This window comes from Anopheles bellator, chromosome 2 (genome assembly GCF_943735745.2).
Source record: "Anopheles bellator chromosome 2, idAnoBellAS_SP24_06.2, whole genome shotgun sequence".
In the NCBI taxonomy this organism is placed as follows: Eukaryota; Metazoa; Arthropoda; class Insecta; order Diptera; family Culicidae; genus Anopheles; species Anopheles bellator.
The window spans coordinates 65,452,708-65,479,232 of record NC_071286.1 but is presented as its reverse complement, the minus strand read 5'-3'; the positions used below and the strand labels follow the sequence as shown (position 1 = coordinate 65,479,232).

At 52.2% G+C, this 26,525-nt stretch overlaps 7 protein-coding genes across 7 annotated transcripts in view; 5 read left to right on the top strand and 2 right to left on the bottom strand.

Moving 5' to 3' along the window:
• The window catches only part of LOC131207882 (protein disks lost), an 80,883-nt gene extending 72,674 nt beyond the window's left edge, over window positions 1-8,209 (top strand). Inside the window, exons 4-13 of the mRNA XM_058200515.1 lie at window positions 1,065-1,221; window positions 1,322-1,603; window positions 2,571-2,702; window positions 5,794-6,118; window positions 6,188-6,795; window positions 6,877-7,003; window positions 7,078-7,416; window positions 7,479-7,718; window positions 7,787-7,974; window positions 8,051-8,209. Coding sequence (XP_058056498.1) covers window positions 1,065-1,221; window positions 1,322-1,603; window positions 2,571-2,702; window positions 5,794-6,118; window positions 6,188-6,795; window positions 6,877-7,003; window positions 7,078-7,416; window positions 7,479-7,718; window positions 7,787-7,974; window positions 8,051-8,209 — 2,557 coding nt within the window. The remainder of the gene's footprint in view (window positions 1-1,064; window positions 1,222-1,321; window positions 1,604-2,570; window positions 2,703-5,793; window positions 6,119-6,187; window positions 6,796-6,876; window positions 7,004-7,077; window positions 7,417-7,478; window positions 7,719-7,786; window positions 7,975-8,050) is intronic.
• A 1,401-nt stretch (window positions 8,210-9,610) lies between these two features.
• Window positions 9,611-12,187, top strand: LOC131209099 (beta-hexosaminidase subunit beta-like). The gene is made up of 7 exons (XM_058202087.1): window positions 9,611-9,796; window positions 9,880-9,959; window positions 10,456-10,632; window positions 10,716-10,791; window positions 10,855-10,970; window positions 11,028-11,762; window positions 11,819-12,187. Exons 1-7 carry the CDS (start codon window positions 9,691-9,693, stop codon window positions 12,173-12,175), a joined length of 1,647 nt encoding a protein of 548 aa, XP_058058070.1. The 5' UTR covers window positions 9,611-9,690; the 3' UTR covers window positions 12,176-12,187.
• A 1,128-nt stretch (window positions 12,188-13,315) lies between these two features.
• LOC131207881 (neuronal acetylcholine receptor subunit beta-3-like) lies at window positions 13,316-15,184 on the bottom strand. The gene is made up of 8 exons (XM_058200514.1): window positions 15,106-15,184; window positions 14,828-14,982; window positions 14,712-14,756; window positions 14,536-14,645; window positions 14,081-14,466; window positions 13,864-14,016; window positions 13,601-13,800; window positions 13,316-13,538 (listed from the first exon to the last, which is right to left on the bottom strand). Exons 1-8 carry the CDS (start codon window positions 15,182-15,184, stop codon window positions 13,365-13,367), a joined length of 1,302 nt encoding a protein of 433 aa, XP_058056497.1. The 3' UTR covers window positions 13,316-13,364.
• A 1,457-nt stretch (window positions 15,185-16,641) lies between these two features.
• LOC131207880 (protein single-minded-like) lies at window positions 16,642-18,985 on the top strand. The gene is made up of 6 exons (XM_058200512.1): window positions 16,642-16,696; window positions 17,076-17,273; window positions 17,338-17,783; window positions 17,851-18,056; window positions 18,124-18,239; window positions 18,306-18,985. Exons 1-6 carry the CDS (start codon window positions 16,642-16,644, stop codon window positions 18,983-18,985), a joined length of 1,701 nt encoding a protein of 566 aa, XP_058056495.1.
• Window positions 18,986-19,871: 886 nt separating this feature from the next.
• Window positions 19,872-21,614, top strand: LOC131207879 (neuronal acetylcholine receptor subunit beta-2-like). The gene is made up of 6 exons (XM_058200511.1): window positions 19,872-19,933; window positions 20,044-20,263; window positions 20,326-20,477; window positions 20,534-20,910; window positions 20,990-21,142; window positions 21,202-21,614. Exons 1-6 carry the CDS (start codon window positions 19,872-19,874, stop codon window positions 21,612-21,614), a joined length of 1,377 nt encoding a protein of 458 aa, XP_058056494.1.
• An 835-nt stretch (window positions 21,615-22,449) lies between these two features.
• Window positions 22,450-23,852, top strand: LOC131211008 (sperm-associated antigen 7). Its single transcript, XM_058204343.1, has 4 exons — window positions 22,450-22,555; window positions 22,730-22,886; window positions 22,947-23,302; window positions 23,377-23,852. The coding sequence occupies exons 1-4, from the start codon at window positions 22,477-22,479 to the stop codon at window positions 23,481-23,483; spliced, it is 699 nt and encodes a 232-aa protein (XP_058060326.1). The 5' UTR covers window positions 22,450-22,476; the 3' UTR covers window positions 23,484-23,852.
• LOC131211007 (actin-related protein 8) lies at window positions 23,401-25,506 on the bottom strand. Its single transcript, XM_058204342.1, has 4 exons — window positions 25,419-25,506; window positions 24,184-25,356; window positions 23,906-24,113; window positions 23,401-23,799 (listed from the first exon to the last, which is right to left on the bottom strand). The coding sequence occupies exons 1-4, from the start codon at window positions 25,437-25,439 to the stop codon at window positions 23,501-23,503; spliced, it is 1,701 nt and encodes a 566-aa protein (XP_058060325.1). The 5' UTR covers window positions 25,440-25,506; the 3' UTR covers window positions 23,401-23,500.
• Window positions 25,507-26,525: the final 1,019 nt, after the last annotated feature.

Sequence of the window (26,525 nt, the reverse complement as noted above, 5' to 3'; positions counted from 1 at the left end):
TCGTAAACTGCATTCGTTTCCATGGTATGAGAATAAACGTGTTGCATCAATCGCCTTTGATAAACGAATTCAAATTGATGCTTCACCTAACTTTTTTAATCCAAAGTTAATGCATTTCTCAAATGAAGTTTTCCTTTCATAAATTAACTTGAACATTATGTCAGCAGTTGACCAAATTCAATGTGTTTTATTGCATCTTCTATGCCCTTGTACCAGACAGATATTCGTCACGTTTGTGGACTTGTATTCGCATTATTTATCGGTGTTTTAGGCGAGATAAGAAATGTTTTATCTCGGTTATCAACCGAACTCAGACTAATTTCAGTTCGACTTGCTACTGGGTTGTTCAACAAGTTTTGCGATTCAATAACAGAGGCCTTGCTACTAGCCTAATTTTGTTTCGTCATGTTGGTACACTCTTCGTAAGAACTTATGTGAAGTTTTATTTCTGCTATAGTGGAAAAACAGTGGAAAAAATCTATGAATGAATGTTGAAAGTATATAAGAACTCTTCGCCTTCAATGAAATCGTGGAAAAAATTACAGGATATCGTATTGGAAAATCGTCGAGTGACTGAAAGAGATTTAGTAGAACCACTGGGAAGTGGATTACTTGCAATCTGATAAAACAATAAATTCTTAATATTATTGTAACCTGTTGGACTGCTAAAGGAAACAATCGTGAAAATAGACCCGATTTGCAGAAGACTTGAAGAACTTTACCTTTGATAGTTTTTAAGGAATTTGAACATTTTTTAAAATTTTTTCATTGAATTGCACTCGAAAACGTTTTTGGGGTAAAATAATCTTACTCTAGCTTTGATTTATCAATTTAATTTTTTTTTATTGTTAACAATTCAATTCACTTAAATTCAATACTAACTATCTCCTGGAATTCAATTTATTTGAATACCTTAAACCGTAACATAGAAGACTCAAGCGAACGCTCCCTGTCGTCCTTCTTTATACCCATCATCCGAGACCGTTAATCCGTTTTCTTGCATTAATTTCTCGTTTTTCCTTTACTTTCTCTCCGAACGGCTACCGCGTCCCCTTATCGGGTAGAACCTGGGAAGCGGAGCACCTCAACCCGGCCTGGGAGTTCGAGCCGAAGCTCGGCCCGAAGGTGCGGTCCACGCTGGACATTCTGCAGCACCCGATCAACATGGCCCACCTGGCGAAGCTGTTCTGTGCTCAGCTCATCATTTGCTGCAACTTTGACGTGAGTCCACAACCGCCAACCAACAACCGGTCCCGGACCGGACCGGAACTAGTCGCAATTAATTTGGGCGCCATTTTCTTTTCTCCCCCGATTCCCCCAGAACACTGCCAGCGAGCTGCAAATGGCGCTACCGAGCATCGATCTGACGAAGCTGTCCAAGCTGCGGCAGCGCCTGGAGGCGCCGGCCCCCTTCTCCACCCAGTACCTTTTCCCGGGCGGCCAGGCCTTCTTCCGGGACTTTATCGTTGCGAGCGAGAACCACCAGATCTTCGTCGAGCAGCTGAAGGTGGTGCTGATACACGAGCTGCTCCAGATGAACGGCTCGTCGTACGAAGTGTTCAACGTGTCCGACGAGCCAAACCCAACCCGCTCCGAGTACGTGGTACGTGTTTGGGGACGCCGCGACTGTTGTTTTCGTTTGGCCGGGTGCAGAAATATTGATAAAACTCGGGCTTATCGTGGGACGCCGGGGCGCATGGCAACACCGCCCCTTCCGAGGGAGCATTCAACAGCCGTTTGCCGATTGAGTCGCCGAGCAGAGCGGAGGAAACGATACGAAAAAGGCCCCAATGGCACCGGCGAAAATGGCGTGTGTTTTTAAGCAATCGAAACCATTGGCGGCCAATCCGGTCTGGATCCACTTCGTTCCGAGAACACTCCTTTGGCTGGTGCTGATGCTTGAAACAACAAATATGTGGCGGGCGTTCGGCCACATTGATTGGTGCCGAGCTCCCGGCTTCGATTCGCTCTCCGGTGCGAAGCAGTGCGCAATATTATCAATTCACTGGTGAAGGCCTCCCGAACGCAACCGGTGTGCCTCTGCTGCTGCTGCTGCTGCAGTGCCGCGCGGATCGATAACCACTTCGGATTCGCCCGGGCGTTCCTTCCGGAAGGGGGATTTGAACCTGCGAAATGGCGCCCCAGCCGCCCGTCGGCTCCGGGGATTTCCGTGATTTCTGCGTTCGCACCGAAACTAGGGGCCACTACTAGCTGTTGTGGGACCGACCAAAGGCTGCTACAGCCCCGGAACCACCCGGATGAGAATGAAAGAGAAGGTTCAATGAACTCTTACCTTTTCAGCCGCCGGTGCTCGAGCTCTGTTCCTGCGATATTCGGAACGGTTTCACTGCCTAATTGTAAAGTTTATGCGCCGTCGAAATCTGTGGCCCACCAGGCGTCTCCATCGGTGGCGGGTGTAATATTTTATCACTGTTTACGATTTATTTTCGCTAATCAAATAACCATCAACCGCACGGGGACGGCCGAAGCAGCGAAATGCACTAAACCCACCAATTTATGAAGCATATCAATAATGCGCGCACCCCGCGACATCCCCTTTCTCTCCGTAGGTCCGACCGGAAACGATGTCCACGATGCGGGTGTTGGCCAAATTTATCGGCTTCGTCGTGGCGCGCCCGTTCCAGTACGAGGGCTACCGCAGCACGCTGGTGGACAATCGGCAAATCGAGCTGCGTAATACGGTAAGCAGTTTGTTCGGTCAATTATTTATATCCCCCTGTTCCGTAGGAACGCAGCCGCCGCCGCAGGGAACCACGACTGACCACGGCCACGGGGATACCCGCTCATAATGGGGTGCCTTGAGGTGCCGCCACAAGAATCCGCGCTCCATTCATGCGAAGTGGGAGTCCCGGCGCGCTGTGATGTTCGACCGGATGGCCGGTTCGCATCCGCACGACCGCTGTCCCGCTGGTCTGGTAATGGAATTTTCTCAATTTCCTCCATTTTAGCCGCTGCGAGCCCCCTCGAGGCCCCCTGGTGGTGGTGGTGGCTGGCCCGGCGGCCTTGCCGGGGTTCCCGGTTACCCGGGAAAACAAAGAAACTGCGTTGCCGTTCGTTGCCACCATGCGCAGAAAGAGCGTGCCGCCGAGCTGCGCCTGTAGTGGTGTGTTCCGTCGGGGGCACACGAATCCGACGAATGCGCGTGCCCTCTCTATCTGTCTCTTTCGGCGTGCACACCAAGCAATCAGCAAGGACCAGGTTTCGGTATCCTTCGGTAGCCGGGACGCCGTTGCTTGTTGCGCATAATCACGTCACGTCTCCGGCAGCCCTTCCGCCATCGCTGGCCAGTGTTTGTTTTGTGGGACGCCCTGCCCTCGCCCAGACCATGCCGTGCGTGTCGTAGTGTTGGTGAGGCCGCGTACCGTTCACGCGCGTTCCAGGAGTTATGGGGCCGAGACTTTGGTTGAATCCGGTTCCCGGTTTTGCGAGCCGGCTCCGATTACCGTACCGAGCCAGGCGCCAACGCTTAGACACGGCGCGGTGTACGTCGCCGCCGTCGCTGCCGCTTCGCTTTGTTTGGTCTACTAATGAAATATCTATTTTAGGGGTGCCCCCACCGAAATGTGCAGGAACTCCGAATGAACTCCGGATAGAGAGACTTTTGCGACGACGACGACGACACAGTGCTTCATAAGAGATTAGTACTGCGGTTCTGGGGTGAAGAAAATTTTACCGAAAATTATGCGGAACCGGACACTCGCTTTTGTTAGGCTAATCTTTATTGCCATTGCTGTGAAATTATTTGTACACTCCAATCCCGAACCAAAGGCTCACTTGCCAGATCCTGTATCTTTTCAATATTCAATTGCCTGTTCCGAGCTTCGAATGCCGCCGAGATTTAGATCTAATAATATTATTTAGCTCTTTTAGGTTCCGTCAATGGGGTCGGGCCCGTAACCAATGGCGATACCGTCTTCCTTTTTCCGGTGTTTCCGCCAATCAATCTAGTAATCTTTTCGGCGGACCACAATTTAATCATCAACTTGGCTGTGCCCATTCTGACAGCGGGCTGAAGCTCGATGGCTCCGCCGAATAGTGAAAATTTCGATATTGTTTTCATTAATTAAGTTTAAGTTTCTGTACTTAAATTGAGTCCAGGGCTGTGTGATGTTTTGAACGCAGTACAAAGCTGATAATTGCTGGTGTGCAGCACATTACCGAGGAAAGAAGTTCTTCTGCAGGAATTGTTGTGGGACCGACGTAGCCCGAACTCCGAAAGCAGCATCTCACCGTAAATTCCCCGTCCGGTCTGGTGGACAATTTGTGCCCCTACCCTAGGCGTGTGTCGTGCGATCGTGTCCACGTGTCACAACGGAACGCACCGAATCCGGGGAATCCATCACCGTCGCCGGCGCCGCCGCCGCTTTATTAATCCCACATTCCGCGCCAGGCTTCAGAGGCTGTCTGTCAAGTCGCCGGGGCCCCCGTCGGGGATTTCATTGTGATGCGAAAGCGTTTCATCGTCTTCGGCGAAGGACTCGACAGCCGTGACTGTCAACCGTGGGTGCCGTGGGCTACCCGACCCACCACCGTCCCGCCGATCACCGGTTTGTGTACGGTCATCGTGTAAAGTGTGAACCCGGCGCGAACACAGCCTTTGATTCGGCCCCGCCGACCCAGGCCAGTGTGAATCCATTTTATTCAACATTGAACAGTTACGTCCTTGCGGCCTTGGGACCTGCCTGCGGCCGTTAGTTTATCGTTTGGTCGTTGGTCGCTTTTTCGCCATCTCACGGGCCCACCGGATGGCCGAGTGAGGAACCGTTTTTCCTGCGCAGTGAGATGGAAAATTAATTTTCCAAAACATTCGCACCCCGGCCCCACACAGGGACCTCGGTCGGTGTCTGTGTGGGTGCGTGGATGAGTTTCTTTTTCGTTCGGTTAGCGTCCGAGCGCAACCGAGAAGCGCAAAACCGCAAAAATGGGCCTTCCGTCGCCGCCTGGTCCGTGCCGGGCGAGACCGGAAGGACTCTGTTACATCCTTCGCCACCTGCGGGTGGGCGTGTGAGCGAGATAGGCCACCGACGTGGGATGTGTTAACGGCGCGTGGGCGCGCTCAATGCGATTGATGGCAGGAAGGGTGTGTTTGTGTCCGCATCCCGACGAAACCCGGGACGGCAGGAGCAGTTCGGCGCACGGGGGCTGAAAGCTGTTGCATGGCTTACGAGCACCATTATCGTAAGAAGATACCATTACGGTAATTTTTCCTGGGACGCTGAGCACTCTCTCGCACCCACCAACCAACCCGGGCCTGTCCTCGCTTCGTTTTTTTTTATTTGATCGTTGTGTTCCGTAAACCCCCGGCGCCGGAAGTTGTTTTACGGCACTTTGAACCCGGATGACTCGCTCCAAATCGAACAGGTTATTGCGCACTCTCTCTCTCGCCCTCTCTGTCTCTCCCTCTGATCCTTTGACTGTCGTCGGAAGTCGGATCCGCCGCGCCACGGAGGGTAGCTATTGTTGTTTTTGGCCGGGGAGAGGCCTCTTTTCCACATTTTTACTGTTCATTCTTCCCGGCTTCCATCAGCATCATCGCGGAAGGGGATTCGAATTCACAGGAATAGGTATATCGATTAAATGTGGTCCCGGCGGCGGCAGCTTCCCGCTTGCCAACCGAAACTCGGATGTGTGCCACGCGTTGAAGCGTGAAGATTTGTTCCGTTTTATGCTAACGAGGCACGAGTTCGGAGTTCGTAACATTTTATTACTCGTCGAGCATTCCTTTGGCATATCCGAGTCGCATTAATTTCATTCATTCGAATCAATCCACAGCTGCTGCCACCGTTCGATGTGAAGCTGGTGCTGCTCCGGTGCGTCGTCGACCGGAAGCTGGTCATCACCGTGCCGTGGCTGGTGCAGTACCTTGGCATGCTGGACGTGGTGACGCTCCGGTTGCGGTACTACGAGGAGCTGTTCCGGCTGCTGCGCGATGTCTACCAGGCGACGGCCCCGTGCGGGTTCGCCGTTCACCGCCAGATGTTCGTCAACGCGCAGTCGAAGTTTATCGTCCGATCGTGCCTCGACTGGCTCTTCGACCAACCGAACGTGCCGGAGGAGTTCTTCAACTCACGGACCACTTTCGGAACACTCCTGGCGGGTGGTAGCCCCGTAGACGGTCACATCGAACAGTTGGCACTGGAGCAGGTTGGTGGAGCCGTCGCCGGAGTTGGCGGTGGTGAAAAGCCGGTGGGAACCGCGGCCGATCAAAACGCTCCCACATTCAACCCGCTCCTGGAGGCCGTTCTGAGTGCGGCCTGCCCGTTTCTGGCCGATTTCCGCGTGTCCGTGATGCCGTCGCGGGTGGAAAAGACTCTCTCCCGAACCGGGCGCTACCGGCACATCACCACCCGGTACACGGGCACGCTGGCCCACGGACAGCAACCACCCAGCACACCGGTGGCCAGCGATGTCGGTGATCCCGCCAATCTTTCCTCCACGAGCACCGGCCATCGGTCCTACCACCAGCGGTCCCAAACACACGGTGGTAATGCCCAGCACCGCTTGGTGGAAGCGTTCCTGCAGTCGCAAAGCCTTTCCGTGCGCCGCACGGTCGAGTTCATCACCGAGCGGGCCACCTCGGCCGTGATCAAGGACTTCCAGATGCTGTACCTGCTGCCGGAAAAAAAGGCGGTCACTGATCGGATAGCGGCCGTTCGGGCGCCCACGATTCAGCAGGTGATGCTCGAGATACGGACCGTCTGCGAGGATGCGTTGCGGGGCGTCAATGGCACCTGGGAGACCCACGTGCTCAAAATGCTCAACAAACGAATCACGGTAAGTGGCACGACTTCGGCTTCGCGTTGCCACCGCCAACATTGACCACGTTCTCTCTCTCTCTCTCTCTCTCTCGGTCAGGACTCTTTTGATGCATTGCTCCCGGCGGAAACGATTGATGCCGTGCGGACGACGTGCAAAAGTATTGCGCTCGAGAAGTGTGCCCAGAAGGCGAACGAATGGCGTCAGTCGTACATGTCCGACACGGGTATGATTGACCGCAGTCGGCCAGGTGGCATTATCAATCATTCACTTCTTGCGTCGACCTTTCGACCTTTCCAGAGCTGTTCTGCAAGAATGTACAGAGCGAGGCTAGCACGATCATGGCGACCCAGCAGCGCCAGGCGCAGCAAAACTCTGGAGCGGAACTGGCGCCTCCCAGTAACAACAACGCGGCCCTGCAGATATCGTCCGATTGCGCCGTGCTACCGTCGGTGCTGTTCAAAGCCCTACAAACGCTGCTACGCGATGCGCTGACCGCACCGGCCACGCTAACGGTGGCCGAAGTAACTCGGTTCCTCCACGACACCCAGGCTTTTCTCGAAGATCCCGCCCTTGCCATGACACCCACAATGCACCGCATGATGGCGTACATGTTGCTGCAGCTCTTTCTTCTCCTAAGTAAGATTTCTCTGGTCGGATGCTGCGACGAAAGTTAACCAACGTTCACTTTCATCCTGCAGTAAAATCGCGCCACGATTTAGTTATTCCCGAACTAGTCCAGCTGGCGGTCGCACTATGGAAGCACAAAAAGCTGGCCCCATACTGTTTGCCGCCGGTACCGGCACAGGATGTCGGAAACGGGTCGCCAACGCTATCACCGACGGAAGAGGAACGATCCGTAACGGAGCCGGAAGAGGGGGGCGTCAATGCTGTAAAGTCGGATCGGTTGGATCAGGCTCGGCGCCTTAAAAGCCAACAAGGTACATGCCCGCCAAAAAAGAGAGTCCACACGCACGTCTTTTCAAATCGAAACATCTTGCCTTTGCAGAGAGCAACTACGTATTTTCCCACCTGGTAAGCAACCGATTCGTTCGGATGCTGGAGGAAAACGTGGCTCCGGAGGCAAACTACGCCTCGTACGCCACGTTCATCAACACGGTGGTGGAGGCCGGCCTGGTGAGGTTCAACGGGCTCACCCATCAGTTTCTGGCCATCTTCAACGAAGAGTGGCCTCAGGTAATCCCGCATGGAACGAGCGGTGACTGAACCGTGTTACTCAAAATGCTTTCCTTTTCTTCCCATTTCACGACAGGCCACGATGAAACGCATTTCCATCGTCATCGATCGAGTGCTGCACAGTAGCGGCAAGGAGGAGCTGGCAAGGCGAGCACAGCACGATGTGGACGACACGTTAGCGGAAATGTTCATGGAAATGCTTTCGGATTTCGCAAGGGACATTGAGAAGTTTTGATATTCAAATGTGACGCAGCAGCAGCAGAAACGGGGCCGATGTACAAATCGTTGGCGACTTGAGCCATTTTTTTTACCTCTCTGTTTTACCCGAAACGACGTATCACGGCTAGATTTACATGACGAAACCAATAAACTGTTACTTATTTGACAAATAAATGCTTTCAAGTGCGTTGCTTTATTTTAAAACGTATTTTACATTCAACTTCACGCATTTGAATTGCCGTTGTACTTCCGCTTAAGTTTGACGTATAGATGGCGCTGGTTGGTTGTTGTATTCGCTAGCTGGTTTACTGTCTTAGCTACATATTGCTTACAGCGGCACCGTCTTCAATTAGAATTAATAAATATTATATTATGAAATGTTATAATAATTATAAAATTATAAGATAGGAGACCGAAAGAGTTATCATTTTCACCCGTTTTTCTTCTCGCTTTCCGTGGAATGCATGGCAAAGCTTGCATAGGCTAAATTTGGCTCAAATTGCTTTTCAAGCAATCAGATTTTTGCTGAAATTGGCCTAGATTTTGTATGGGAGCACGGGTAAAGAAGAGATGGGTTTCAAACATTCCCCAGAATATTTCCGCTTCCCAAAAACTCCCACCTGCAGAATTTGGTTCTTTTTGGTTCGAAAACAAACCGAACTATGCTCAATTTTATGTAACGTTTGTATGGGAGCCCCACTCTCCGGAGGTGTTGGAGAGACGAACTGTGCGGTGTCAGATTGGTTCAGTAGTTTTAGTGAAAAATCGATATAAATATAAAATATGAAAATAATTCGAAAAATCAAATTTTTGAAGTGGATTTGTCCGATTAAAAATTAAGTTCACACGCTGGCAGCGTGTTAAGGAAACCGCCCAAGACACTGCAATGGCTAAAAAGGTGCGCTGCATGCGAAAACCTCTGCGTCAGGACGAGAAGAAAAGCGCGAGTGGCGTTTTCCAAAGACAATTCTAACGACGGCTTAATTACTATGCATTCGTAGTTCCGCCAGAATGTCCTCTCGGTACAAATTGCCTTGTTGAAGCGTGAGTCTGCTCTAGACTCTGCGTCCGAACGAACGCATCCGAACCACATATCCGCAGGCCAGCAACCCCACACAGCTCACAATGCGTATCCAAAAGTTCTGAAATTCAGCCAAAAAAATCCCGCCTATAGTACCTATAACAGCCGCGTAGTGGCGTAAGCGATTAACAAACATCAATGAAAGAACACGATGAATTGCGTGAAATCGAAAGGCAGAGGAGATAAAGAGACAATCAGCGCGCGAGATAGAACAACAAAGAGAGAGCGAGAAAGAGAGAGTCAGTGAGAGCTGAAAATCCCCGCCGACAGATCACCACTATACAGATCACGGGCGCGTCTGGAGAACGCTTCAATTCGCTTCGGTCGATCGTCCGAGACAGAGCTCAGTGGTGCAATCCCCGCAATCTGCCGGTAGCCAGTGGTCTCTTGTTGTTGTTGCATCCGTAGTGCCCACCATGGCCGCGATCCACGTCCTACAGGGTATCGCGATCATCATCGCGATCGTTGTCTGCACCGACGGATACATCGTCGAGCCGGGGCCCGTTGTGAAGGCCACCAAAGGTAGGTGTGTGGTGCTCCATCCATCATCGGTACGGCCGGTGTTAGTGACCTCTTCTTTCTGATACCTGTTTTGCGTTCCCCAGGGGAAGTGTGGCCGAAACCGCGGAACCAAACCACGACCCAGCACTTCAGCGTAATCAAGGCCGGTTCGTTCCGTTTCCAGGTAATTTTCAGCCAAACACCCAACAGGCCTATAAGGCTTGCTAGAGCGCTAGGGTTATGCAAGTGAGGCGAGGCCGCTAATCACCGTGAATCGGGCGATAAGAATCGAGCATCGTGAAGGCTTGAAGTGGAGGCCGTTTGGACCCACGGGAGCTACCGATTGAGTGAGCAAACCACTCGAGAGTCGCTTGAGTGACGGCAATTCCGCTCGCCCAAGGATGGCCTCTCGGCGGGGCACGACAAGTGGCGTGCTAAATTAATTGATGTATCAAGTGCCGCGCTGCAATTACCTTTCGTTCCGTTTTGCGTCTGTTTATCGTGGGCCACGTACCGTGTTTTGTTGGCAGAAGCACGCCCGAGCGCCTGATAATGGCCCCCTGGAATCCCAATTCAGGTCAAGAGATGTCAAACAAACGCGCGCTGGCCACTCTTGCTACTCCAACAAGGTCAGAGACCTAGTTCTATTCACAATCCGCTTTATCACCCTTTTCGATTAGGCGACCAACTACACCTGCGACATCCTGACCAAAGCCCTCGATCGGTACCAGAAAATTGTGCTGTCAACGGGAAACGCTAGCAGCCGGCGAGTGGCGAGGAACCGAGGATTCTCCTCGCCCGTGACCAACGATATCCGCGACGGACATCGGACCTGGCGTGCGGACAACAACTTCGTTGTGAGTGTTGCCGAAAATGTAAATTCTTGACCCCGCCAGAGTGCGATGGCTGAAAGCTTTAATGGCCTGCTCAATGGTTCTAGGACTATCTGGAGGAGGTGACCGTGGACCTGAAAGCGCCCTGCGAAGCCCTGCCGTACCTAGGAATGGACGAGGAGTGTAAGTGCCTTTATTGGGGGACCCTTTACTGGATCTGATGCTTCGGGTTTTGTTTCCCAACAGATTCGGTCACGGTCAACGACTACAGTGCCACCATTTCATCGTTCTCCGTGTGGGGTATCCTTCGGGGATTGGAAACATTCTCGCAGCTGGTGGTCCTCTCCGACGATGGCAGTACGGTAAGCACGGTTGCGATGTCAGTGACTCAGGGAACTGATCCCGACTTTTTCCAACAGCTACGGGTTAATTCGACGACGATCTCCGATGGTCCCCGGTTTTCGCACCGTGGCCTTCTGGTGGACACTTCGCGCCACTTTGTCGACACGCGCACGCTGGTGAAGATCCTGGACGGGATGGCCTACAATAAGCTGAACGTGTTCCATTGGCACATCGTGGACGACCACAGCTTCCCGTACGAGAGCCGCGTCTTCCCGGAGCTGAGCGCCCAGGGTGCGTTCCACCCGTCGATGGTGTACTCGCAGGCGGACATTGCGATGATCATCGAGCAGGCGACGTTGCGGGGTATCCGGGTGATGCCGGAGTTTGACACGCCCGGCCACACGCGCTCCTGGGGCGTGTCGCATCCGGAGCTGCTGACCGCGTGCCAGGATCAGTACAAGGGGAAACTGGGGCCGATGGATCCGACCCGCGAATCGACCTACACCTTCCTGGCGACCCTGTTCCGCGAGTTGATCGGCGTGTTTCCCGATCGGTACGTACATCTAGGCGGTGACGAGGTGGGCTTCGAGTGCTGGGCCAGCAACGCCAATATCCTGGAGTTTATGAAGCAGAACCGACTGTACTCGTTTGAGATGCTCGAGGAAACGTTTATTCAGCGGATCGTCGATCAGATCGACGTGCTGAATCGCAGCTCGCTGGTGTGGCAGGAGGTGTACGTGAACGGGGTGCGGCTTCCGAATGGCACGGTGGTCCACGTGTGGACCGGAAACCGGCAGGATTTGCTCAGTAAGGTGAGTGTTTCGCACTGTCATCCGAACGTCTCTGAAACTCTGTCCACCCCGCACAGATCACCCACGATGGGTTGCCGGCGCTACTGTCGTCCTGCTGGTACCTGGACCACCTGAGCACCGGGGGCGATTGGCGGAAGTTCTACAACTGTGATCCGCACGATTTCGTCGGCACCGGAGCCCAAAAGGCGTTGGTGCTGGGCGGTGAGGCGTGCATGTGGTCCGAGGTTGTGAACGACCACAACATACTGCCCCGGATTTTCCCCCGTGTTTCGGCCACGGCCGAGAAGCTTTGGTCACCGGCGACCGTGGACAATGCGGACCTGGCTGCCCACCGGCTGGAGGAGCACACGTGCCGCATGAACCACCGTGGCATCCCGGCACAGCCCCCGAACGGACCGGGATTCTGCATTTAAAAACGGCCCAATCGTATGGTGGAACTAACGTATCATGTGGAACTAACAATAAATTTCCCTGATTGACAAATTCACAAATGAGACGGTTCTTATTTTTCAGCTTTTGTTTTTCTCAAAATACCGTGCAGCTTATTTTTTGGCCACGAGTGTTCAAATAACGCCTCAATGTATGCTATTCGGTGATCACAAGAAATATCAGGTTGGTGAAAACGAATTCCATTACTTTTGCGTAAATTAATTTAAGCTGTTTCCAATGGTCCGATTTTCGTCAAAGATGCGCCGGTTTGTTGTATAATTTCTTCTCATTTTAAAGCCAGCTTCATAATGTCTCTCTTATAGAATTCTTTCAGTGCAAACTATTTAGTTCATGTCCCAGCATGTACCCATTAGAACCGTCCTTGTCGTTAGTCCTGTTTTGACCACCGTTTGAGCTGATTCTCCAAGCTTTGATTACGATCGTTTTCGTACAATTTTGTCGTAGAAAACAGTGAAACCATGTTTAAAGTGTGAAGGTCGGCTTTAAAAAGAGCATAAACTTGAAACTGTACGATCGATACTTCACGAGACATCGATCACTAAAACCAACTACCGAAAAATTAATGGATTTAACCAGGCTAAATGAAATGGAAATCAATTGATTTCTACGTTCGAACTGAAGCAACAGCAATCGATCGTAAATCTATTATTGGGTACAACAATTGCCATTGTTGCGCTTTCTTTAATGATCGCAAGGTGAATAAAATGATTAAGAATCGAAATATTTGGCACTTTCGAATCAGATCTCTCGTGAGAGCGTCATTCTTGCAATCTGATGTTCTAATCAACTTGATTTTTAATCATTTTCATCTTGTTCCAAATGTCAAAATGTCTGAATTTGCCTCCGATTCCTCAATCGAAAACTATAAATCTCGCGATCTGTCTAGATCTGTCGCGAGGTAGCTAGATCTGTCCTCTTCTCTGCAGATGTAACCCTTTGTTAGACAATCATAGACTTAGACAAACATGGCGCTGTCAAATGATCATAGCGAGGCGACTTCGGGGGTTAAATTTTTCGGATTGAACTAGGGACACTCGATAACATCCGATCCGATTGCCGATCGCGCTTTGCTCTTTAAAAATTTTGTATTAAAAAAATATCAATCAGGGGAAGAAAAATCTTTATTTCCATCCATACAATCGGCAGTTGAGGTTACGAAAAGGAAAAGACACATTTCACACCGGAACTGCTAACGAGCTGGTGTCCGAACGGCATGTAGAGGCACAGCAGGACCACATAAACGATCACGCACACGATGGCCACCACACGATCCACCAGCGTAGCCAGCTTCAACCAGTAACTTTCGCTCTCGTCGTCACTCGTAACCTGCCAATGGGGAGGCCACGGGATCATTTTCATCTCACCTTTGGGCCCCATTCCGGGCTTACCTTGTAGTTGAGCTCCAGATAGTCGGCCGCCAGGATTAGCTCGGCGACACGGTTCTGCGAGAACGATCCAGTCACGCGCCCGAAACAGGACTCTCCGGGTGTCGCCGAATCCCGTACCGGACGGGTCCGGATCCAGCAATTCAGCAGCGTGACGAGTCCCAGGACGGCCGCGATGATGGTGGAGCTGTGAAGAAAGACCACTGGAAGGCGAGCCGGAAGCGTTAGACACTCGGGTGGGGGACAGGGGGAGAAGTAGAGCTTACGACATCCGGGGGCCGTGTCACGGTTGAACGGGAGGGCCCAGTCCAGTTGCTGCAGGAAGCTAAAGTGGCAAGCGATGGACACCACCAGCAGCACCTTCCGTTCGAAGGCACTCGATCGCTGCCAGACGATGTACAGGTTCAGTAGGGCGAGCACTTCAGTGGGATGGCAATCAATCAGTGGCTCGTTAATGTGACCTCCGAAGATAAGGAAACCTACCCAGGATGGGCGCCAGGATGGCCACCACTTCGAAGCCGTTGCGCCGCCGGAGCGTCAGATCCACGTTGAGGATCGTGTACATGTACATATCGCTCGATTTGAGCACCGAGCGGCCCTTGCTGAGCGATGCGATCGCCCACCGTTTGCTGGCGAAATCGTTCTCCGATGACAGGCAAATGTCCTTCATGTGCATATCCACCTCGTTCATCGAGTTGACCCACGTTCCGTACCAGAGGTTGCACTGGTGCACGTCAAAAGGCCACCGCGAGTAATCCGCATCGCACCGGGCATTCATGCTGCACATAGGAATGCAGTACACCGATCCGTTCTGGGCCACCGAGCAGGATGGGTTCGTACAGTCCGGCAGTTCCTCCGGGTTGTAGAACCTACCTCGAAGAGAAACACCGCCCCATAAGTCAGTCCATCCTGCGATCCGCTTACACTCCGCTACTTACGAGGAAAAGTGGCGAAAGTCGGGCAACCACATCTCGTCCGAATTGATCGCGAGCCGCTCGATCTTGTTCCACTGCGTCGCGTTCCAGACGAGGAACTCGTCGATCCATTGCTGCAAAGAAAGCGAGGGCCATCAAATCGAATCGAGTACGTGACGGGCGGGCGCGGATGGTCTTACCAAACTAAACCACACATTCACGGTCAGTAGATCGTTTTCGTCGTCCTGCCGGCGGATAAAAGGTGGTTAGCGAAAAACAGGCGCACTTTCGACAAAATGGAGGAGCTGGAACGTACAAACTCGTAGCCGTAAACGTAGTACGACACGGTCAGGTTGACCGTCTGGGCCGGATCCTTTCTCGGGCGTGCCTCGGTGCGGTAGCCATTGCAGAGGAGCGACTTCTTCAGCCGGTTCTCCTCGTTCACCGAGTCCTTGCCGCAGTCGATGGACGCTGGGTCGATGCGGGACAAAGGCCCGGCCAAAGGTTAAGATTATTTATTCAAGAACGTGATCTCGAGTGCCGGCTCGTCACGTACGAGCGAGGTGAGAACACGCAGTGGGGAGCTATACAAACCTGCCGGTGGTACGTGACACAGGAGAACGAATCCTAGCAGCCAGGTCAGGGCCACGGCCACAGGACGATGGCCACGCATCACGCTCAGCGCACGGTGCACAAATGATCGATCGCTCCCGGTTGGCCGGTCCTTTGAGGCCGATCGGAGCCGCGTGCTAAGCGTTCACACTCTACTGTTAGATAAACAGACGGCGAAATGCGCTAACGAAACAACAGAGGCCGGGCAACAGATTGCCCTATTACGGTAGGCGTCAACGGGGCGATCCTCCCCCACCGAAGCGGGTCTTATCGGGAAGAGGATCACCCATTTGCACTCTTATTTTCAGTACTTGTTAATAATAAAAGTTCACTACGTTCACTCTCGTAACGATCGCTTTGATCCTTCGATCCTCCGTCGATTATTTGGTACCTTAAATTTAACAGCAAAAATCTCGAAACTCGAAGCGCAGATGAATCAGTGTCTCAATTGAGTCAGGCTTAGTTGGCGAAGGAACTCTTTCTCCGGTCCGCAGACTCCAGTTCCCACGCTGATGATGCTCCATTATGAATTTACATTTAATTGACCAGGGATCCCGGAACTCCAGCAACTAACGGAAGGACGCCGAACCGAGGGTCCTCGGGCCGGGCACCTTACCGGAGCAGTTTGCGAGCCGGGCCGGGCCGAGGATTGTGGTGCAATAAAACTCAAGCAGCCCAGTCCAGGTACTCCACTACGCCAAGCGAGCGCAGCAGCGTGGGAATGAATGAACTGCGGCAAGGATTTCCCCGGAAACCGGGCACCGGCCGAGGACACGGAGACCACGTTTCTCACGCTGCCTCCCCTGGATCAAGTGCCTGGTGGTGGTGGTGGTGGGAAAATGCAAACAATTTATGCAAAACAGCCCGTTATGGCCGGCTTGGGCGTACCTGTGTATCCCTGGCACTGTTTGGTATGTTTGCAGTGATAATACCTCTCGAAAGGTGGTGAACAGATGTTGGCGCAACGCACCGTGTTTACTTTTTTTTCGGCCTTATCGGCCGTCCCAGCATAATTAGGCCGTCCGTTAGGACATTGGTACAATGGAGCCGGGGCTAGTCGAAGGCTAATCCACTGACGATTCTTCTGTTGGCGAAATGAAATCCTTCGCGGGTCCGATCGCGATCGCAATGGTGGAAAGGATCACGACATTGCGAACCGCCCACAGGCAGCAATCTGGGCCAACCAGAGCCCTTCGGACAAGGACACGGGGAAAGAAGAACGACGAACGGAAAATTGCACCTTCTTCTGCGGCCATACTTGCACCGGAACCCATGCACCGCCCATAAAACGAAGAAAAGGGAAGAACGACGGCGGATGAAACCCCGCACCTGTGAGGCTGCTTCCGGAGTTTTCTGCACACCAAATTGTTTGGTAACCGGGCAATAGTACTTTGGCCATCGGTCCGGAAGGAAGTCGGCTCGCGACGTCGTCACGCACACAGGACACTCGACACTAGCGCGACTCTGAGGAGATCGGATCTTGTGGCCCCATTCCGGCTACGGACTAAACGGTGCAAAATGAAGGTCCTACGGAAGACGCCGACTGCCGCCGACTCCAATCAAAACATTCTCGGTAGGTTCCGATTCAGTAGCTAGACGTCTGTCTGGAGCACGTACGTGTTGGCTTTGTTTGGGGGGTGAATTTGATCAAGAGAGGGACAGAGATAGCCTAGGAGTGGTGAGGGCCGTTGGAGTAGGATGTCGCGATCATCCTGGAGCCGGTGCCGAAGGTGCGAGCGAAAGCGACGATCGACTAGACAGCTTTTCTAGAGACAGCCGAACGGCTTGGCGTCGTTTGCTAAAATCTAAACGATCTCGCTGCTGGAAGCTGTACTTCCAATAGCTCTAGTCGATCCGGGAGTAGAGCCTGGTCCGGGCCCAGTGGATCGGTAGGGGCCAATCGATGCGATCTAACTCAAGGCTTTGTGCGTTTCCGCGACCGATCGTTACAGGACTGGCAGCGTCGCGCACCGCGATGAAGGAGAAGAGCAAAAACGCTGCCCGCTCGAGGCGGGAGAAGGAAAACGTCGAGTTTGTGGAGCTGGCCAGCCTGCTGCCCCTGCCGAGTGCGGTCACGTCCCAGCTGGACAAGGCATCGATCATCCGGTTGACCACCTCGTACCTGAAGATACGCCAAATCTTCCCGGACGGTAAGTGACCCGCAGGTCGATTGATCAACCACGGATCTTACTGTACGTGTTGTGTTTGGGGCAGGTTTAGGCACTGCCTGGGGAACACCGGAGCGTCTGGCGGGTGGTCCGCGTGATGGCACCACCATCAAGGAGCTCAGTTCTCATCTGCTGCAGGCTCTGGACGGCTTCATCTTCGTCGTAGCGCCGGACGGTAAAATAATGTACATCTCCGAGACGGCCTCGGTCCATCTGGGGCTGAGCCAGGTCGAGCTGCCCGGGAACTCGATCTACGAGTACATCCACACGTACGACCAGGAGGAACTGGCGGCCATCTTGACGCTACCGCCACAACCGCCGGTGGTCCCGGCGGCAAGCCCCACGCCAACGGCCGGTGCCCAGCCGGGCCATCGGCATACCTTCGCCCAGCAGCAGCGATCACACATCGTCGAACTGAAGCGATCCTTCTTCCTGCGCATGCGATGCGTACTGGCGAAACGGAACGCGGGTCTCACGCAGTCCGGTTACAAGGTACGGTGTGGGATTCCCCTCAGTGGTCCGTGGTAGTGGTCCTTAAATTGATTATCCACATCGGCAGGTCATTCAGTGTTCCGGGTATCTGAAGGCGCGCGTCTTCCCTCACGAGTCGGCGTCGGCGCAGGGCTACTGCTGCATGCAGAACCTCGGTCTGGTGGCCGTCGGCCATTCGCTGTCTCCGTCGGGGACCACGGACGTCATACTGCACCGGAACACGTTCATGTTCCGCGCCAGTCTCGATCTGAAGCTGATCTTTCTCGATAACAAGTAAGCGCGTTGCGAATCTGTCTGTGAAGTTGGTGAAACTAAACACGGAACTCTTCCACGGGTGTAGATGGAACCGGATCACCGAGCTGACGGGCTACGAGCCACAGGATCTAATCGACAACACACTCTACCAGTATGTACACGCGGGCGACATCCTGGAACTGCGACAGTCTCACCAAATTTGTAAGTATTCCGATTGTATCCCCACGGGAGGATCACCTAGTCTGAAGTGCGCCGTGTCTTTGACAGTGCTCCACAAAGGGCAGGTGACGACCAAGTACTACCGGTTTCTGACGCAGGGTGGTGGCTGGCGCTGGGTGCAGTCGAGTGCCACCATCGTCCACACCACGCGATCCTCTCGGCCGACCTGCATCGTTGGCTTCATCCACGTGCTAAGCGAGCCGGAAGTTGGCTACCTCCAGCTAAACGGTATCCAAGGGTCCGTTCCGACGGGGCCGCCAAGAATCGCCAATGAAGTGAGCTACGAAGCATCCTGTCACAGCTACGCACCGAACATGGATGCGTACGGTGTGACGCCACCACAGCCAACTCAACAGCTAGCTGAGCGGAGCTACGATCAGGTGACGGCTTCCGATGGCTTCATCCGAACGCCAGACAGCGGGAAGACGGAGCTGAGCCACCTGCCACTCCCGGTGCATCATCCGATCGGCAATCTGAACGGGGGGTCCTTCCTGCACACTCCGGAGCTCTGCCTCGAGCAGGCCATCGACGGGTACGGGTCGGGTCAGCCGGTCAGTTCGTTTTCGTTCGAAGACGCCCATTCGATGGCGGCCGAGGTCGACTTCCTGGCCGACCCGTTCTACGAGCAGCTGTACTCGTCCTTCACACCGAACTCGGCCGACGAACACGATCACCTGATCCTGCGCTCCTCGCCCTCCGTCAGTACCAACAGCTCCGACACGATGTGATGGCCATTGGGACGCCATTTTGGACCCCGGTTTGCAAACCAATCCAGTGATATTATCCCGTGCCGATGCTGCCGCTGATGCTGCCAGTGTAATTGTTCACTGTTCGATTACCTTCGATTCTATTGCTTAAGCCTCTGTTGCCATTGCACTGCGCCCCGTGTGTTTCAATACTTTACTTTTTGATTGAGATTCAAGGCATTTAACGAATTAAAATAAGGCTGCTTAACATAAGAATATTAGCATTTAGTGAATGAAATCCTTTTTTAGCAGATAATCAGAAATACATTTCTTCGGTGACCTTTCCGCGAAGCCGAGCAACAATCCGCTTTATGTCTGTAAGCTAGGTTCTAACACAATTTTCCGTTTACGATAATAAACGATAATCATAAAAGAACTTATTTTAAAGTGTATAATGTTTTCGTCAGTTCCTGCAATCTGATTATTGATACTTATTTCGAATGCCCTCAGAGTGAGTCAAATATTCAATCTCATCGCGCTCATGTTTTAATGTATTGAACTATTCATTTCTACGTGTTGAGTTCATATATTATTTATGCAAATGCTTTGAATTATGTATTTGTTATCTGTTTTTCAATTGAGAAAAACGTCTCCGAATCTCAGACATGTTTTTGCCATTTTCTTCGATCGATCGATCGATCTCATCGACCAAATTTTCAAAGCGGGTTTAAAACGCAACGGCATAAAATCGCGATGGACTTTAATTAATTATGGTTCATCGAAATTTCGTTTAAATAGAAATAAAACATACGCAAACAAAACCGACTTGTGTTGGGGTTGATTGAACTGAAAACCGGACGATACTCAGATGCCCTAACGCTATCAAGAACGTATCAGTCCCGAAGTCGAAGGGGCGTAGCCAGAGATTATGCCGACGGACCGAGTTCTCCGAAAGCATCCGAGTGTTTCCCAAGCGAAGCTCAGTTCGAGGTAGATCCTGGTTCGAGTGAGATCGTTGGGCAATTTTAAAAGTTTTGCAATGGGTTTCGTGAAACATATCCTATTTGCTTTGGTTTTGATCGGTCACCTGCATTTCGGAGGTGCGACTTTGCGGAACAGAGTTCGACCGAACAGAAAGGTGTAATTGATGATTCTCAAACCCTAGCCACCATGAACTGCGATGGGGAGCCCTCGTCGAAGGAGGGTAAGCTGCTGAAGAAGCTGTTCTGCTACAACTACGACAAATCGGAGCGCCCGGTCCGGAACTACAGCTCGCCGGTCAACGTGTCCTTGGATATGCACATTCAAAACTACGATTTGGTAGGTATTTTGTTCGGTTCGTTTCGTACGGTTAGGGCCGTTAAAATGTGTCTCGCCTCAAGAACGAACGGAAGTCCACGCTAACCGTCTACGTGTGGCTGAGCACGAGCTGGAAGGATGAGTTCCTGGTTTGGGACCGCATGGAGTACGGCATCGATAAGCTGATCGTGGAGTCCAGTGAACTGTGGCACCCAACCATCATTCCTTTCAACAAGTAAGAGGGACACGAGCTCTTTGAGGTCCCCAGGTTAACTGCTCTCTGCTGCACAGCTTCCACAGCTCTGGCGCAGATGCGGCCTGTTCCAGCTATCGTTGCGAGGTGAATCAGTACGGAACCGTGCTGTGCGTTCCGCCTTGCCAGTACGAAGCCCTGTGCGTGGGGAACACACAGAACTGGCCGTTCGATTCGCAGAACTGTACCGTCTTTCTGGGCACCTGGGTTGAGGATGTGGCCAAGATCAGCATCAACGAACGATCCAACGTGTCGACGCGCTACATCAAAGTGCCCCACTCCGAGTGGCAACTGCTGTCGGCCAGTAGCAAACTGTTGGCTCTGTCCGAAAACACGTCCTACCCCACGGTGGAATACAACTTCTCGCTGCAACGCCACACGGCGATCTACGGAGCACTGCTGACGCCGGGATTCTGTGAGTGACCATCAAAGCGGAGGGGGGTTTTATGTGAATCGGTTCTAGGACATACGAATTCCCCTTCGATATGTTGCAGTGTTGGCCATAATCAATCTGGCGGTCCTGTGGATGAACAGCTACAGTACCGAGCGGTTGTACATTCTTTGCGGCACGTGCATGGGACACTTCACGTATCTGGAGTACTTATACTGGCGGGCCCCTTACCACGGGGATGCCGTTCCGAAGTTGTGTAAGCCGAGGCTTGACTACTCCGCTGACGAAGATCTCACTCAGGTGTTCTGTTTTCAGTAATTTTCTTCCGCGATTCGCTCATCATTAGCGTGGGCATACTGGCCGTTACCATCATCCTGCGGTACATTCGATCTTCGGCCGGCAGCCCAGACCGGCTGGTGGACAAACTGGCACTGAAAGTGGCCGCAACCGGTGTGGGCCGAGTGTTGCTTCAAGCGGACGTCGCTGGAACAGCGGAAGCGGCCGGCACGAACGCGTCGGAAAGCGATAACCATCCGCGGGCGAATGGCGATGGTGATACGGTCAATCTGGTGGTGGAAGTACCCGACATTGCCACCGGAATGGAGCCTAGTACCGAGGGCCAGAGCAACGGCTCGCTGGTGGCCACCTTTTTGGACAGAATACTGTTTGTTTGTTGTGTACTTAGCTACAGCTTCATGGTTTGCAGTTTACTGCCAACTGAATCGTGATTCTGTAAAAGTCGATTGGTTTCGTGGTACTACATGATTTTAACGCGAACGCATCTTGTCCACGCAGCTGTCGAGCCCAAAATGTCGGAAAATATCTAAAAAATCAATTCGATTCAATAAATTATTATTCAAAGAATTCAATTTGCAAAAAATTGTTAATTTTCATCAGTTGCCGATTTTGACGAAGAAAAAACCGCGTTCAAGTCAACATGATCACTCAAAAAGAATGACAGCTACACCGTGAAATGAACTTGCGGAAATCTCAAACTTAACGATACTTTCGTTAAGATTAATAATATACCAGGCCAGATAATTAACAAAATGGTTTTGGTTTTTTCACAAAGCGTTAATTTAACGTATATTAAAAATGAACTGTGAAACAACAATTTTCCTTTCTTAAAAACTACACCTACGTCGTTTTGTTTTCAAAAAGAACCAACAGCAAAAACGAGAATCGAAGCGAATGCTTCATTTTGTCGTGTTGTAAAATATTTGAAGGTTGAGCTGCCCAGAAGAAGGATATCTTGAATTATTGTGCCACTTATAAACTTTCAGGTGATTGAATAAGACGACAGAACATTTCTTTTCCCAAACTCAACGAAAAACTATTAAAATAATTTAAGCGCACGCTGATCGTTGTATATGAACAAAGGTTACTATGGTCTACAAATTACTTAACGAACTACATGATTCTCAACCAATAACTTCAAACGATTTGAACTCGCCCCTTTTTTGTCACTCAAGGGTTAATCGAAGCCGCTGTCAAAAAAATTCTATTTGTGACAAGAGCTGTGTGAACCTTTTGTTTACACTTTTCTCGCTCAGCATTGTTTTGTTATTGTGCCCGTTATTCTGTTGCGAAATGGACCTTTTGGGCAGCATAATCGGTGCCATGGACAAACCACCGGCCAGGGATAAGAAGGAGAAAGATATGTACGAAAGTAAGTTGCCCGTAAATGATCCATTTGGCGTTGGAGGACGAAACTTTCAGTCACTAAAAGCGAGCCCCTTGGCATTCGCGCCACAAATTTAACGGGACTGCATTGCGGTTGAGGGGCCCCATTCGATCAACCTTTCCTTTTAACCGTAAATACAAATCGTTTCCAACTTTTCAGAACAAAAGAAGGAATACGAAAAGCTGAAAAATCGTGAACGAGAAGAACTGAACCGATTCCGTACTTACGTAGAGCAGCGCTTGGGCCGACTGATGAAAGACGACAATCGGCACTACATGGAATTCCAGCCGTTGGATCAGTTACACCGTTCCGTTGTGTACGTATTAAGCCGCTCGCTCGTGTGGCCACAGGCTCATCCACTTGGTTTAATCCTCAGCCATGACATCGCGGAGACGGCCGGGCTCGTGGGCATCAGCTTCGGCGTCGAAGACGAAGGTCGCTATATTGTAGTGTACAAAAAGGAACACCAACCCAGTAAGGACGAGTTGGACGCCAGGCGGAACGGTGATCCATGGAACAAGGAAACCGCCAAGCAGTACGCCGAACGACGGCGCGCCCAGGAACTGGAAGACAGGCAGCGAAAAGCGCGTAACCGAGGTGCGAAAGGTGACGGAGAAGCGGCACAGTCGTTGCCCCACACGGACTACAAAGACAAGTACGCGCACCTTATCGGGCAGGACGCGGCAATTGATGCCGCCAAACGGACCGTGACGAACCGCACGTACGGATACGGTGAGGGATTCAGTCTGAAGCGGAGGACTCGGCGATCGTCATTGTTTCTTTCTCTTCTCTCCGCTATCCCCCAGTGCCCAGTGAAAACAAACGAGATCTACGTTCCATCGAGCAAACGATGGCCGACATTCAAGCCAAAAAGAAGCGCAAAATTGAACAGACTGAGGTACCGCCCGAATAGAGCGCTCAGCTTCACGGTCACCACATGAAGACGGCTTTTTCACGCAAAACCCGCAGCCCGTAGCGGGCCCACTCAGTCTCCGTTAGCCACAGCTCTTCGGCACTCTCCAGGCACGACATGATGGCGGCCCCCTTCCAGCTGGTCATCTCCGGGTCCATATCCTTGGGGCTAGTCACGATGCTCTGCTCGGATCGGAACGCGGGGGGCATCTTTTGCGACAGTTTGTTCTGCAGCCACCGGCCAATGCCGGCAAACTTCATGCCACCGCCCACAAGCAGGACGCAGCCGTACATCTTCCGCTTCAGCTCGTCGCTGGCTACAGGAGAGTGCCGGAGAAGTGAATTAGCATGGTCAAAATGTGTTTACTGTTCGGTGACTACAAAATAAAGCAACTTTTTTAGTACGGAAGTGGCATCACTTACGACAGCGTTCGATGCTCTGCACGATGGCCTGATCCAGGCCGACCAGCTGACCGCCGGGAACCCCGAGCCAGTAATCTCGATCGTTGTTCTTATTGTCGCGCTCCTGTTCGGCCAACCCGTCGACCCCGATGTCGTCATCGGGGTTTTCGGCACTGGCCAAGGCACCCGGTTCAGTGGCGGATTGCTCCAGATTTTCTTTGTTCCTTCTCTGAAAAAAGAAACGATGCCAATGAGAAAGTGGCTCCCTTTCGCGGCCCCGGAACACCCGGCGTACGTACGCCGGTCTCACGTAGATACTCGGCATCGAAACAGTCCTCCGGGTGCGACTGGGATGAGGCGGGTTTTTGCGTTTTCGGTGCGGCCCGATTAGCGCCGGTGATGGTCAGCAGCTCGGTGTGGAACAAGGCCAACGGTGCGATCATCGTTTCGTCGGCGACCTGTAGCGTGTAGTTCCGCTTCGGCATCTGCGGCTGGTGGACGACAAACCGTTTCTCCAGCGATCCGCACGTGTCGAGATTCACGTGGCCAAACTCTTCCTTTAGCTGCTGCAGCAGACAGGCATCGAGCGGATTCCGGTCGTCGCACTCGTGGTACGGAAAGGCACATTTCTTCAGCAGCCAGTAGAACACCTGGGTCACATCCGCACCGCCGTGGTCGAAGCGTACGCGCGTGTTCGGATGCGAAATGCCGTCCTCGACGCACGACACGGACGTTTTCTGATCTCCGACGTCCACCACGCAGGCGTACCCGAGCCCGGCGCCAAACGTGGCGGCCACGTGGTCCTGCACCAGAAAACAGCACCCGAAGCCGATGCGCTTGAGCAGCAGTGTCATAAACTCGCCGAGATGGGCGCGGTTGTAGATATCCGGAATTACGAGCACAGCCCGGTAGCGTGCCAATTTCCCCGGATCGATGTGCAGCTTCCGCTGCAACACGTACTCCCAGATGGCCTGCAAATCGGTCATCACCGATGACAGGGACCCTCCGACACCGTCGTGTGTGTTGAGTTCCCCACGGCGGATCGGAAAGTGAAGGTTGTAATGGCCACCGTTTGGGTTCAGCTTCAGCACCTCCTCACCGATCAGCACATCCGCGAAGCTTGCCTCGTCTTCCCAGGCGGCCAGTGTGTCCGGTACGGTTTCCGGCTGGGATCGTTTATTGAACGCGGCAATTTGCTGCGGTGGTGTCGCGTACCGCCGCTGGCCGTCGGACTGGACGGCCGATTGCAGGGCGTGTGAGATCTGCAGCCGGCAGCGTTCCATCTCTTGCACCACCTCACGGGTGGTCTCCACCGTCCGCGGTAACCAACTGTCACGGTGGACCTTTCCGCCCGGTTTACGGCGCCGTGCGATGGCGTGCAGCAGGCGCACAGGATTCACATCCGAAGCACGGCCCATCCGCAGGTACTGGGACCCGGGGTGGATCACGATGATGCTCTGCGCTTGGTTGTGCTGCAAACACAAAGGAAAACCGTAACGGATTGTGAAACACGGAGGCACTTTCCCGTACTTACTTCGGGAGCATCGGTGGACATTTTTCGTTTTTCACTGGAAATCGAAACAGATCACGCATTTCTCGGAGCGCAATTTTGCTGTTTACACTTTGAATTTGACAGAACGCGAAAGGGAAAATGTGTTTGACAGTTACTTTTGACAAGCTCCTATATAACGTCGTTTTTCTTTCAAACTGTCAAACAAACTTTCCCATTCGGGAGCAGTTCAATTTTACGGTATCGATAAATATGATTAATAATTAGAGGTCGATAGAAACTTTTCGGACTGTTGAATTATTAGAAAACACTGGAGTCCCACTTTTTGATTGGTTTTTCTTTTATTGTTGTGTGTGTTGGGGTGACTTTTTGTCCGTTTCTTTTAATGTTTATCTTTTAATGCTGTCTTTAAATACAGATTACTTCCAGTATGATCATATGCTTTAATCTTACGTTGCCGGGCGCCGGCTGTTTCCACTAAACGTCCCAAAACGACTGCTCCACTAGATGTGTCCGCGTTGATCCTTTGCTATCGCTTTCCATCTTGCCTGGTTCCACGCGGGAGGATTACCACTTTAACCCAGCGCACCCGACGACTGGGAGTGTCTTCCAGTGTCGGTCTCCGATCAGGGAGCGGGTAAGTTTGGTTGGACGATCGCTAATGGGTAATATTTTACACTATTTACAATTAGACTCTTTATTTCTCTCTCTCACACGCGTTCGCGCGATTTCTAGTGCGTATTAAGTTACTTGGTTTAACATTATCCCTACCCCTAACGGGCCCTTGCTTTGTCCTGAATGTCTCCAGCTTTATTAAAATAGATTTATCAAATGCTAACCGGAACCGAGCCGGAACCGAACCGAAACTAACGGTGCGCGCTGCTATATGCTACTACTATCCCGGGATTTGTCTACCGATCTCGCTCGATTAGGTTTGTGTTGCCTTCATTTGCCTAATAAGATAAGGGGGGCCCTAACGGAAAAGAGACACTCTTTCTGCTCACGGAGCTTGCAGGAGCCCGGAGATCCCGGGGCCCGGTTTAAAATATCATTCCCTGGTACGATGCGTGTGGCTCTGCGACGTCCTTCCGCGTCGGGTCCGTGTCCAAGTATTGCCATTGTGGGTTTGGG

What these genes read in the sequence shown, in the direction of transcription:
- LOC131211007 (XM_058204342.1), bottom strand. Translation starts at nt 25,439, where the DNA reads ATGTCCACCGATGCTCCCGAA. An exon ending in TGTCCACCGATGCTCCCGAA is followed by an intron (nt 25,357 to 25,418) that starts GTAAGTACGGGA and finishes TTGTGTTTGCAG; the next exon opens with CACAACCAAGCGCAGAGCAT. An exon ending in AGTATCTACGTGAGACCGGC is followed by an intron (nt 24,114 to 24,183) that starts GTACGTACGCCG and finishes TTCTTTTTTCAG; the next exon opens with AGAAGGAACAAAGAAAATCT.
- LOC131207881 (XM_058200514.1), bottom strand. Translation starts at nt 15,184, where the DNA reads ATGCGTGGCCATCGTCCTGTGGCCGTGGCCCTGACCTGGCTGCTAGGA. An exon ending in TGACACGGCCCCCGGATGTC is followed by an intron (nt 13,801 to 13,863) that starts GTAAGCTCTACT and finishes CTCGCCTTCCAG; the next exon opens with TGGTCTTTCTTCACAGCTCC. An exon ending in ATCTGGAGCTCAACTACAAG is followed by an intron (nt 13,539 to 13,600) that starts GTAAGCCCGGAA and finishes CCCCATTGGCAG; the next exon opens with GTTACGAGTGACGACGAGAG.
- LOC131207880 (XM_058200512.1), top strand. Translation starts at nt 16,642, where the DNA reads ATGAAGGTCCTACGGAAGACGCCGACTGCCGCCGACTCCAATCAAAAC. An exon ending in TCACGCAGTCCGGTTACAAG is followed by an intron (nt 17,784 to 17,850) that starts GTACGGTGTGGG and finishes CCACATCGGCAG; the next exon opens with GTCATTCAGTGTTCCGGGTA. An exon ending in GCGACAGTCTCACCAAATTT is followed by an intron (nt 18,240 to 18,305) that starts GTAAGTATTCCG and finishes TGTCTTTGACAG; the next exon opens with TGCTCCACAAAGGGCAGGTG.
- LOC131211008 (XM_058204343.1), top strand. Translation starts at nt 22,477, where the DNA reads ATGGACCTTTTGGGCAGCATAATCGGTGCCATGGACAAACCACCGGCC. An exon ending in GGAGAAAGATATGTACGAAA is followed by an intron (nt 22,556 to 22,729) that starts GTAAGTTGCCCG and finishes CCAACTTTTCAG; the next exon opens with AACAAAAGAAGGAATACGAA. An exon ending in GAACCGCACGTACGGATACG is followed by an intron (nt 23,303 to 23,376) that starts GTGAGGGATTCA and finishes GCTATCCCCCAG; the next exon opens with TGCCCAGTGAAAACAAACGA.
- LOC131209099 (XM_058202087.1), top strand. Translation starts at nt 9,691, where the DNA reads ATGGCCGCGATCCACGTCCTACAGGGTATCGCGATCATCATCGCGATC. An exon ending in CCGGTTCGTTCCGTTTCCAG is followed by an intron (nt 9,960 to 10,455) that starts GTAATTTTCAGC and finishes CTTTTCGATTAG; the next exon opens with GCGACCAACTACACCTGCGA. An exon ending in GGCAGGATTTGCTCAGTAAG is followed by an intron (nt 11,763 to 11,818) that starts GTGAGTGTTTCG and finishes CACCCCGCACAG; the next exon opens with ATCACCCACGATGGGTTGCC.
- LOC131207879 (XM_058200511.1), top strand. Translation starts at nt 19,872, where the DNA reads ATGCCGACGGACCGAGTTCTCCGAAAGCATCCGAGTGTTTCCCAAGCG. An exon ending in CAAGCGAAGCTCAGTTCGAG is followed by an intron (nt 19,934 to 20,043) that starts GTAGATCCTGGT and finishes TGCATTTCGGAG; the next exon opens with GTGCGACTTTGCGGAACAGA. An exon ending in ACTGCTGACGCCGGGATTCT is followed by an intron (nt 20,911 to 20,989) that starts GTGAGTGACCAT and finishes GATATGTTGCAG; the next exon opens with TGTTGGCCATAATCAATCTG.